The sequence below is a fragment of the Pavona decussata genome, unplaced genomic scaffold, assembly GCF_977016875.1.
Source record: "Pavona decussata unplaced genomic scaffold, jaPavDecu1.1 SCAFFOLD_229, whole genome shotgun sequence".
Classification (NCBI taxonomy): domain Eukaryota; kingdom Metazoa; phylum Cnidaria; class Anthozoa; order Scleractinia; family Agariciidae; genus Pavona; species Pavona decussata.
The window spans coordinates 492,019-504,509 of record NW_028145634.1 but is presented as its reverse complement, the minus strand read 5'-3'; the positions used below and the strand labels follow the sequence as shown (position 1 = coordinate 504,509).

The 12,491-nt window shown below is 38.6% G+C and overlaps 1 protein-coding gene across 2 annotated transcripts in view; it reads left to right on the top strand.

Moving 5' to 3' along the window:
- The window catches only part of LOC146458750 (deoxyribonuclease TATDN3-like), a 13,151-nt gene extending 660 nt beyond the window's left edge, over positions 1 to 12,491 (top strand). For both annotated transcript variants that reach the window (XM_085090339.1, XM_085090338.1), the window contains 8 exons: positions 1,256 to 1,334; positions 4,334 to 4,396; positions 5,876 to 5,953; positions 7,366 to 7,397; positions 7,997 to 8,052; positions 9,643 to 9,755; positions 10,644 to 10,724; positions 11,516 to 12,491. In XM_085090339.1, coding sequence (XP_084946465.1) covers positions 1,256 to 1,334; positions 4,334 to 4,396; positions 5,876 to 5,953; positions 7,366 to 7,397; positions 7,997 to 8,052; positions 9,643 to 9,755; positions 10,644 to 10,724; positions 11,516 to 11,659 — 646 coding nt within the window. In that variant the 3' untranslated portion in view covers positions 11,660 to 12,491. The remainder of the gene's footprint in view (positions 1 to 1,255; positions 1,335 to 4,333; positions 4,397 to 5,875; positions 5,954 to 7,365; positions 7,398 to 7,996; positions 8,053 to 9,642; positions 9,756 to 10,643; positions 10,725 to 11,515) is intronic.

The window sequence follows — 12,491 nt, the reverse complement described above, 5'->3', positions numbered from 1 at the left end:
TGCTCCCACAATCCCATAATTCAAAGCAAGTATTGCTAAAGGCTGATTAACATGTGCCGATTTATTGGCCTAATTCGTAGGTTCATTTGTAGAGGCCAATTTACATGTTACAATGTACGGTTACAGAAAAAACCATACCCACCCCATGGAAGGTCATCAGAAATTCCTATGGGGAGAGGGTAGGCATCGGTCAGACATTGTTAGACTGATGCTGTTCTAAATTGTAAACTATGGCCTTGATGTGGGGTGCAGGAATTGTACAGCATCATTGTAATTTTTGCACAGGAGGATGTTGCATCAGCTTTCGTTTGTCTTGCAACATCTTAAACCTAAGTATAGATTTGATTGGCCAGAAGTATTTACTTGAGTACAGTGCTGTGATTTTACTGTAGCTAGTAATTAACAATTATTCCACGAGCGCGCGTTGGATATGAGATGATAGATAGCCAACGAGGCGCGTAGCGCCGAGTTGGCTATAATCATCTCATATCCAACAAGCGCAAGTGGAATAATTGTTTTATTAAAAACAACCGAGAAATATTGCTAGATCTTACTGATTTCGCTGTGCAAGAACAACCAGAAGGCAATTTAATGGTCGCCATTTCTCGGCCATGGTATAATTGCTCATATACCATGGCCGCTAAGCCAATCAAATCCCTCGAATTGCATTATACAATGATGCAGTTTTTAATAATATAACATATACTTCTGTAGTTTAGTCTCAAACCACACGTGCTTGATTGCATTTTAACATCAGTTCGCAGAGCTAGCAACATGGGGTCTTAAAAGTCAAAATACTAGAAGCAAAGTATGAAGCTATTAAAACTGGAACTTCCTGGGGGGTCAGGGGTGCACAACAATAAACCTTCCATGGAGGGGAGTATGGATATTTTCTGGAACTGCACAATTTGTCAGCTGATTTCTTTTTCTGTTGGTGTCGTGCGAGATGAAAATCAGCCTTATTCAAAAACTTGGTGGCAATGCCACAGATTTTTGGAAATTGGGGCAATTTTCGTCTGCTGGCTCATTTTCTTTCACAAGTTGGGCCAAATTGGCCAGATTAATCAGTAATGAAATCAATGCATGTAGACTGATCCTCGCCCTATTTATGCTCATCCTTTACCCTTTCTGTTTCAAATCTGTTCCTATGCCTGGGTCAATGGGCTAACATAGAAAAAATTGGGTATGAAGGTTATTGGATTGGATTGAAATCCCTAGTATGATAATATAATATTTTATTATATTGAATTTTCAGGTATCCAGATTTCATTGCTCCATGCCTGGGTGTTCATCCAGTGCAGAGTCTGTGTCCTGATCGCAGTGCTACTCTTGAGGTACAGTAGGATATATATGTACTACATGTACTGTGTTTCCCATGTTAAGGGCCCATTGAAGTATCTCGTTACTAAGCTACACAGTTGCTACCCAAGTGCAATTTCACTTCCGGTCAGCCAAAGTTTTTTCGCGGGCTTTTTTCGGCGCCGGCCCAGCGTCGCCGATTCAAGTCGCCGGTACCTTTTTTTTACTTCGTTGCAACAAACACAAGAAAAACTTTCCGTTTACATTTTTATTGATTAATTTTCTGCTTTACGGTTACAACATGTGAGTCGTGCCTTTATTTTTGAAACTTGAATGTTGTGCTTGAAAATGTCATCCACGTAAGGACGTAAACAGAAAGCTGCAGCGATGGCTGCATGTCGATGGGGAAATCTCGAAAAGGTGACAGTACAAGATTTCCAGTGTCAGGTTGGGAATCGAAATCTCAAAGATGCGGAGACACAAACTGAAATTAGTACTGCGCTATCATCACCTGCAAACTTCAAAGAAAACTCTGTGTCCGCGGCCTTTTTGACCGCTCCGAAACTCCCTGCCGTCTTTTGCGATAAAAATGTGCGACCCTGTGAACCAGTATCCGTGAACTGCCCTTCCAAACCTGAGAAACTCCACTGTATAGATAACTTATAACACAAATAAACGAAGCTATCAAGGCCACTAAATTGCAACCACTCTCCCAAGACAGCATGGAGTAGCAGATGGTGAGCAAGGAGGGTTGTAAATTATCCTTGAAAGCAGCTCTAGCTCAAGAATTTCATTCTTACATCAAAAATGCTAACCACTCGATAGAAAACCTGACTGATGATGGTGAACTCGAAACTTGTGATGGACAACTTCTCCTTACAACATCAACCTTGTGAAAACCTAGTTAACAGTAATTTAAGTAACCTACAACACTGTAACTCTGAAAAAGAAACTGAATTTGAATTTTGTTCGGTAAAACAAAACACAGTTGAAGAGTTCAAGTTTGAGTGTAGTCGATGTGGGAAAAAAGTCAACTTGAAGAGCAGCATTCCTGTCGTTAAAGCCACAACTCGTCCAAGATCTGCAATACGTAATCTCGTTGCTCTTTCATATTTTGTCAATGGGCAAAATTTCAAAGATTACCACAAAATTCTCGGGACTCTCGGTCTGGATCACGTCAGTTTCACTCAGTGAATCCATATTATTGAATGGATTGCACCGCTCGTAAAAAGGATCGCCGACTGGAGCGTGCGAGAAACAAGAACTGAAGCAGTTCGACGTGGAGATAAGTCATCATTGCACATCCAGTTCGGCAGCTTTAATCTGACTCGCGGCCACTATTCGAATAACAGCTCAGCTACCGTCCATGATGCGAAGACTGGCAAAATTATTGCGTACTCACACCGAACAAAGCGCGGCCAAGGTGCTAACTGGGAAGGGACAAGGGGTGGAGCAGCCTGGCCAACAATGCTTAGGCACCAGGCCGCTGAAAATTCGCTCACCACTTCCAGTGCCGCGAAAAAGGAACTTTTCTCCTCGAGAGATAATTGTAGTTGCTGGATTTTAAAAAAATTCGAAAGAACATCATATTTTCTCAGAATTCAAGCATGGGTTTTGCGACAAAATGAGAAACAAAAAAAATATGGGCAAAAGAGTGGTCAAAGAAGCACAATTTCCATTCTAATTTTTTTAATTTTCATTATAAACCAAAACGCATGCTTAAATTTCTTCAAAACGGCTTTTGAATTGTTATTGTACAGAAAATGCAGAAAAAAGGTTTAAGCCATTTAGTTAAAATGCATTTTTCTGTTTCTGGTCACGTGACATTGGGTGTGGTCCGATGACGTCATGAACTGGACCATATTTGCCCCCTTTAGGTATTGCCCAAATTTTGTCCAATTGAAACATACACGTGCAGAGTTATAGCAAATTGATTTTTCCCTAGCAACGCCATCAAAAGATACTTTAATGGGCCCTTAAGCCCCTGGTAGACTTAAAAATTTTAGCTCTCACCAAGCAGGGTGGAGGAGGTTGGGTGTATAAATATTTGCATCCATGCATGAGGCCCAGTGCAGACCTCATCATGACCCCTGGACCCTCTTGATGTAGGAAATATATGTACAACAGTAACTGTATTTCCCATGCTAAACCCCTAAGGTTAAGGTCTCACAAAGAAGGTTGAAGGGGGGCGGGCTTATGAGGAAATATCAGAAGGTGGTGACAGGACAATTTAATAGAAGACCTGTGGCCCTGAGAGAGGGGGGGAGGGGAGGGGGGCTAATATTGAATTGTTCTGTCCATGCATGAAGCCCAAGCACTTTCACTTGACAGTTGTGGTTTTGAAAGTAAATCCTAATGCATATGAACACTGTTAAATATAAATGTTATGCTGATAAAACATGCATGCAGGCTCAACAGGGAGACCAGTGGTGAACTACAATCCATGATGAAAGTGCTTGGGTTGAAGTTATCATTTCAAACACTAAGTAAACACAGCTGCACAACTGCTGTTTGTACGAGTTTTGCCATGCCTCTCTCCCTAATCAATTCATGTTTGACTTGTACATGTAAGTAATGGGCGCACAGGCTCAACATTTGTAAAGGGCAGGGTAGCCGAGGGCAACAAGGGTTTCCTGATCTTGGTGTACCGACATAGGTAACAGAAATTGGAATGTAGCTTTTGTCCATGCAGGGTTGTTACTAGTCAGTAATATTTTCATGACTTTGAGATTCACATGTCGCACATGTTGTGCATACTGCTTTGATTTGAATTGTTTAAAGTGTTCTGTGTGGCAATAAGTGAACGATTTGAAAGAAAGATGGTAAATTTTCAACTTGCTCAAGAAGGATTCAGTATTCAGCATGAGCACAGGACATGGAAGCATAATTTCAGGGAAATTTAAATTTCCCTGGCTAGTACAATTTTTAGGCCTGCTATGTTTTTTGTTAGGCTTTGTACGTGATGGAATTTACTTTGGGCATTATAAAGCAATTAATAAAACCCCCTTATGTTCTGCATGCTTTTGTTAAACAGGATCTTGAAGGTGTTGAAGAATACATCAGGGAGCATCGTGACACGCTAGTGGCTATTGGTGAGGTGTGTATAAAGGATAAAAGTGTAATCACACCACACAGGCTGCCCACACACTAGCAATGTACTTAAAATGACCACAGGTTACCCACAGGTTACCCACAAAGGTGGCAAGGTACTTATGCTGCAGGCTGCTTACACAGCTGGCAAATATCCTTGCACCACAGGGTGCCACGTAGCTGGTAATCTCAGCTCAGGCTGTCCACACAGCAGGCACTTAACTCCAGTTTTCATGAAGCAACTAGAAGTAGCTGGCCTTCTCCCCGGGCTCTCCTCCTCCTCCTTTCCAGAATTATAAGAAGATACCACTGGTATATCACAGGGTAACCCAACTTAGAATTTTCATTTATGTATTTCTGTAGGTGGGTATATTAACCTTAAATGATAATCTTAAGCCAATTCAGACTTTGTTGAATGATGAAAGTTATAATACAGTACAAGTTTTGGGAGGTAAAGCACAAGCAGTGCGTGCTAAAGAAGTCACATACCTGTACAACAATCATGATCATGCAAATTGCCCTAAATGTTGTGGCTCTGAATGTGCAGTTCCAGAAAATATCCATACTACCCCCACGGAAGGTCTTTTGTTTTGCACTCCCACTCCCCCTAGGAAATTCTAGTTTAGCTTCATACTTTGCTTCTAAAATTTTGACTTTTAACACCCCCCCTCATCCTAGGAATTTCCGATGACCTGGAACTGCACAATTAAGGTTACTGTATACCTTAAGAGGTGTCTCGCATCCCAGCAATGTAACGTGGCCAGTTTAAACTGTAAATACCTAAACCCCTATATTAAATTAAAGCTTATAGAGCTGGCTATCAAACTATACCAAGAATTTTGAAATTAAATATGAATTGTCAAATTTTTAGCGTTGTTTTCTCAAATCAAATTTTTCACTTGAAGGGGACACTTTAAAGAGCTAAAACTCAAAGGGAATTTGTTTGTTTGCCTTCAAATTTGGACAGTAGCTAGTTTGACATAATTATAAACAACAAAAAGTTGTTGTTGAATTTTTTCTTTCAAAATATTTTTTCTCTGAGAGTGATTTTTGTACGATCACTCCACATTTTTTTAATCCTATATCGAAAATGTTATTTAAATTGTCACTGAAATTGAATATGGCGAAACGCAGACATTTTTTTAGCGCTTTGGGTCCAGAAACTCAGAAGGAAATTAAATTAGCGAAAAAAAATTCGCTTTGACTTGTAGCTTTCAAAAGGTGATTCGGACGCTCGCATTTAGAGGTCGTGAAAAATTCGGCAATTCATTTTATTTATGGTATAGTTTGATAGCCAGCTCTATGAGCTTTAATTTGATATAGGGGTTTAGGTATCTACAGTTTAAACCAGACACGCTACATTGCTTGCAAGCGAGACACCTCTGAAGTGATGTACGGGAACTTTAAACTGAGGAGCATGCAAGGTTGGACGTAAAACTAACAAAGTCCCATGTTACTGGACATTTGAGTTTCTCTTTCACAAAAGGTTGGCTTGGACTTTACTCCAAGGTTTGTGAAGACTGATGCAGATAAAGATATACAGCGAGAGGTCTTCAGTCGGCAGGTACAGAATGTAGGAGAGTTCTTCAGTCGTCTTTTGATGTTTACTTTAACCACTTCAGGTGGCTAGTAAATTGGATGTCAGAATGCCCAAGGTCTAAAAAATTAACATAATGCTTCTCTGACAACTGTGATATTTTGAGGACAATCTTTAAGCTAAATCTCTGATTAATGTCAAAATGGTCATGCTTCACTGTGCAAAAGCATCCACTCAGTTATAGCCACAGCATGATTGCAGCTTAATAAATGCAAGGTAACTAGTTCAACTGATTTTATTAAACTGTGATTGGATTATAACAACTGAAGGTCTAAACCTGTGATGTTCTTTTTAAAATACTTGTTTTTGTCAACAACAAGAAATTGGGCGACTGTTATCAAATGTAACAGTCATCTTATTTTGTGCCATGTGATGAGCTTTTGTTAATGTCCAATGAGAACATGCTGAAATATACAATGTTTATTCAGTAGTTATTCAAATTTGTATCAGTTTTATAACAATATGACGTAGAAACAATTATTTTGGGGATTTGAGTTGTATATGAACTCATGGGAACCCATCAGACATGCAGTTAAATTTGTGTTCAACAAGACAGTGGAATGATTGTTTTGTAATTATGTACATAACTTTATTATTGTAACAAAGATCATAGCCGACGGTTACAAGACAAGTGTATATTACTGACCCTCTACTAAAAATATTGGAGACACCTATATTTCTAAAACTACCAAAACTAAGAAAAAAAATTGCACATCAAATAATGAAAAAATACATGAATATGACTACATTTAGCTAAGAATGTAACATAGAATACAGTGTTAATAAAAAGCTCAGGTGGTCCTACAAGCATTTAAATACAGTGTATTGTACTTCATGAAAGCTCCTTTGAATGTACATGTACAGTTCCTGAAGAAATCCATACCCACCCCAAGGAAAGTCGTTGGAAATTCCTAGGGGGGGGGGGGGGGTGTCTTAAAAGCCAAAATTTTAGAAGCAAAGTATGAAGCTAAAGTGGAATTTCCCTGGGGGGAGGGGGGTGCAAAACAAAAAACCTTCCATGGGGGGAGTATGGATATTTTCTGGAACTGCACAATTTGTCTGTTTTATTTAGCATTTCAGTCAAAAATTAATTAGGCAACTAAGTTTGTTACATGTAATTTACCAATTTTGACGAATTTCGCTCTCGTTACTTTTGCACAGTACTGTACATGACAGCCAGTCTCTGACGGTGCCAAAATAGAGGTTTTTTGGAGCAATTTCAATTTTATGGCAAAACATGCACTTTATATGCCCTTCCCACCCAAAACCCTCAGTTGAATTTTTAACCAGTGGTTAAAATGTAACACAGGGCTTTAGCATTGTATTGCAGTACGTTATGCTTCAGTTTCATTTAATATTAGATCTTTTGTTTGTTTCAGATAAAGCTTGCCCTAGAGCTTGACCTTCCTTTGTATGTGGGTACATTTAATGACGTTTATATGAGTTAAAGCTAAATTTAAATAAATTTGCATTTCTTTTCAATTCTTTTTGACTCTAGACTGTACTAAAACCCATATATATTTATTTTTACCATATTGCAAGGTCAGCAATCTGATTCTATTTATTTCCCTTCCTGCAGTTAAGTCATGAAATTGGATTATTATTTTATACATAAATACAGAAACAAAAAAGCCATTTATTTGAGAGAACATATAGTAGAGTCTTCAATCTTCCCATCTTACATCCAATCTTTAAAACAGAACATACACACTTACCCATGTATGTAAGCCCAGGCTGGCCAGCCCACAAAAGAATATTGTAAACTATTTGTTTTAGTAACTTATTTTTTCGGTCTGTTATCTTGGCCATTTGTCACTCCTTAATTACATGTAGGACAGGGCTGAACTTGAAGCCCTACAATTTTGGTCTGATTTATGTTTAAATGCATGGCTTGGAAAATATGTGAAATTTTTGAGAATTTATGCACGACTTAGTGCTTCTATTATAATAATTATATGAGAAAGCTGTCTTGTTTGTTAATTGGTGTTATTTTAATGGCATTTCTTGTAGAAATGTTCATTCCCGATCAGCAGGAAGACATGCCATTGAAATGCTTCGAGAACATGGTACATCAAACACTTCTGACATTAAAATTATTGTTAAAAGGTAATGTGTCAAGGGCTGAAGTGGGGCAAGGGTGCACATAAAGTTTGTTATTAAACAATTTGTAATTCCCGAAAATATCCAAGTTTAAAGTGCTACTATGATCAAAATTTTACCTCTTAAATTTTAAGGTTTATCACATAGAATTCTAGAAAAGATTAAAAACGCCGTTTACCGTTTCTAAATATCTGCATTGGTTCCTGAGATATTCACGTTTGAAAAATGTGTAAAATATGTAAATGAGAGGACTGATGACGTCATATTCTCAACTCAATATAACAGCAAGTATATAAATGGAGCTATCTCAGTCAATTTACAGCAGAGACCATTGAAACCTGGCCGGCTAATAGTTTTAAAGGCAATACACCTACGGCTATAAAAATTCGGTTCCCATGGCAACTCACTCTTTTCCAGTCCCCTCCCGCCTGATTTCAATATTTTAGTGATTTTCAGCTTGAAAAACATTTAACAAAGCCTTGAACTCGACCTAACATATTTATACGCTTGCTGGATCACGCAGATGAGGCACCATTGACAAATATCAAAATAGAATGCCGAAGGTGGCCAGCAAAGCCTTACGTATCAGGGAGGACTGGAACCCAGTATGTTGCCATGGTAACAAAAGTGACAAGCTTATATTATGGAGCGCACCTAGAACAATGTCACTGCAAAGAATCAAGCATTTCTGATACAAATTGGCTGCGATATCTTTTTTCATAATATTTGACCAAAATTCGGTTGAGTTTGTGACGTCATCACTTGGCTAATTTGCATATTTTAAAAACTTGAATATCTCTGGAACAAAAAGAGATATTTGAAAATAGTAAACAGCATTCTTCTTCACATACAGACTACTTGTTTATGTTTTAAAATGGCTCAGATTAGAAAGACACAAATTTCGTCATAGTAGCACTTTAAGGGATTGGAAATTCAAAGGGGGTTGGGGTGTCAAATGCCAAAAATGAAAAGGAAAGAAAAATTCAGGAAGGTAAATTGCAATTTCCAGAGAGATAGGGGGTCTAAGGAAAAAAATCTCTTCTGTAAAGGGAACGACGGGGAGGCATGGATATTTTCTGGAACTGGTCAGTTGGATTTGCAAGCCCATATCATGACTTACATCCCTTTTTGCAGGTAAGCCCTTTAATTACAGAAGAACTCCACCAATTTGAACTCAGTTGACTCAACTCCCTGCTAATATAACAAAATCGGATTTTCCCTGCAATTTTTTACCCCCATTTTTTTACGGTCATTTACTATCAGCTAATTGGAACGTGGTTAACTTGAACTCCTCGTTAACTTCAGGCTTTAGCTGTGAAGTACGTGATAGTTTTATAAAATAGCCATCTGTCTGTCAGTCTGTCTGCCTGTTCATCTAAATCACTTGAAGCGACCGTGTGAATTTCAGTTATGTATCTAGCAATGGTTTTGTCCATCGACCCATCCAGTTATCTACTGCCTGGAATATTGTCACTGGTAAATTTATTACTCCATATAGATCGCCATGCAATGAACCAATTTCTAGTTTGCTTGATTGTAATGTGTCGTCGTTTTAGGTGCCAAGAAAGTTCTACTTCATGCATTTGATGGAAAACCTTCCAATGCTCTGAAAGGGGTGGAAGCTGGATATTATTTCTCTATTCCACCATCCATAGTTCGCTCACCTCAGGTAGGATTTTTGTTAAGGGGTAGCATTAATAATAAATTAAATTATTAATAAATTTTATTATTATTTTACTTGTCCATTTATTTGTCCTTATAGGGAACATCCAGTTTAGCGATTGCTTGTTTGCATCAGGCTTTGTATCGACTGATTAAATTACATCCTAACTGGATATGTATACTTCAGTAAAAAGAGGTGAAATATTAGCTAAAATGCTAAGGATCTTTTGAAGGGCCCAGTTGAAAAAGGGTTTACGTTATGATAAATTTGGCCTTGGCATCCAAATATTGCGTTCGATTGACCCTATTCCGGAATAGGAATACATACAACGATGGCAAGAAATCTCGCAGAAAAGGTTTAAGGACTTACTTGAGTACGAGACGGCTCTTAAATTCTCATGTGTCAGCGATAGTTTGTAGAATTGGCCTCCCAAATTTGTTAAAAAAAGAAATTTAACAGCTATTCCGCTTATTCTTATTCCGGAATAAGGTCAATCGAACGCAACCTAATTTGGCATGCCTACAGACTCGTTCTACTGTGTCAGAAATCCAAAAAGCTTATTACTTTAACCTAAAAACTGAAACAACCATTAATTGATGCTTGAAGTGATTTCCTTTCTTCTCTTTTTAAAGCTTAACAAAAGTTCTAACAGGGGAAAAGGTCTGTAGGCTCTACTTTGGCCAAGAGAGGGGAGTCGTAAAACAAATTAACAAATTACCTTGCATAAGAAAGTGACACATCAGCAAAGATATAAGGCATTTAGATTGAATGCCAGATTTCCCGAGTAGAAGAGCACATTGTCTTTACTTCCAGGCCTCCAGACATATTTAATGGCTTTCAATAGTAAGGCATTGTTAGTGTGTACATTTGTAACCTTTTCCTGATATTTTCTAGAAAGAGAAGCTGGTGAAAAATGTTCCTCTGTCAAATCTTCTTTTGGAAACAGATTCGCCAGCTTTGGCTGCTGAAAAACAGGTAGCAATTTTCTGCTCGATACAGACTGCATTAGTAAACACCTGCCCCTATCTGGAAGAGCATAAATCATCTGCCGTTAAGTAAAGATCGCAAACAAGAACATAATATTGAGATCCTTGCCCTTGCCAGCGAGTTCTCTGTTCTAAAGAAGTACCTGAGAATACATCACATTAAAAACAGTCCGTATGGTTTGCGTTCGTTTGTCGTACCAGCACGTGAGGTCGTCTAAAAAAATTTGGACCGCGCTAAGGAATGGGAGTCCACGATTACGGCGCTTTCTACAATTCGCGTGTCGTACGTAAATTTCTAGAGAAATGAAATGACTATTTTGCATTTTCAGATACAAAAGTTGAACAACCCGAGTGGGACCCTACTCGCGTGTTGAGTGTCGTAAAGCCAAACCCAGAGTTAATCTAACCAATCACAACAGACGTGCAATTAACCAATCAAAACTAGAAACAGATACGTGTAACCGGTGTCAAAGGCGGGAAAACGCGTGCGAGCAAATCACGATTTTTTTTTTGTTGGATGGGAAAGTGGCGCGAATTTTGCTAATCATGCGTTCATAGTGAAGGAAAACCGAAGCAAACGTAAATTACTTACAATACAAATTACTTGCGGCACTCGCTTGGAACCGCTGTATGTCACCATCTTATTATATCTGCTATATTACCCTAAGAAAACGGTGCATAGCTGGTGCTGTTATTTTTGTGTGTGAAATAAAAATTGTACTTGAAGTTGATGTCAGATTACAATTGCGCTGATTTTTATTCTTAAACTTTCCTTTGTAGACAAGAAATGAACCAAAGAATATTCACATTTCATGTGAAGCCATTTCAAGAGTCAAAGGAGTTCCAGTGCAAACAGTTTACGAGGAAACAACAAAAAATGCTTTGAAGTTGTTTCCAAGACTTCAGCGATTCATTAGAAAGTGATTTTAGGGAGGTTTAAATTTAGTTTCTAATGTGATAGAATTGAAGTCTATAAAAGGTTCTTGCAGCGCTGCTAAAAAACCTTGAACGCCGAAAAAATCCACGGAATGGTGATTGTAACCAGTGGCAGGGAAATCTTGGTTGACTTGGTTGTCTTCCATTTAAAAGAAAGTTCCGGAAGGTTTGTTTGGAAATATTTGTTTGGGACGAACATCTACCATTTGACGTTGACACTCCAAACAACCCGCCATTTTGGTTGATCCGAAAGGCACTGCCATGAAGGGCCAGGAACTGGTGTAAAAGATGGCAAACATAAAATGCACCCGAACTGGTAAAACAGGGCTACCTTCTGAGAATTTCTGCTGTATAGCCTGGATCTGACTTTTGAGTCTGTGGATGAAATCGTAATTCTGACTATTCATGGGTGCTTACCATTTGGCCAAAAAATCCGGAAATTTCGGTTTGAAGTCAAATAGTAAGGTAATTGTTCGGAAATTCCGTTCGGGAATTGTGGAGTACCTTCAGAAGTACTCCTCTTTTTCCATTCGGAAATGGAGTGGCGGAAAATTACGTACCATTTGAATGAATCCTCTGAGGTCTTTTCCGGCTAGAGTGGGACGAAATGCCTGATAGATAAATGGTAAGCGCAATCTCATCCGGTTGGTCGGTCGAATTCGGATATTCCCTTACCACTATGCAACGGTTACACCGACCGGATTATTTTTACAAATCGGTAAGCACCCCAGATGAACGCTACTGAGCAGTACTTTCATGTGATGTTTGTTATTCTTCAAAGGTGGTTTCGAATCACTCAAATAAAAGCTACTGTACGGTA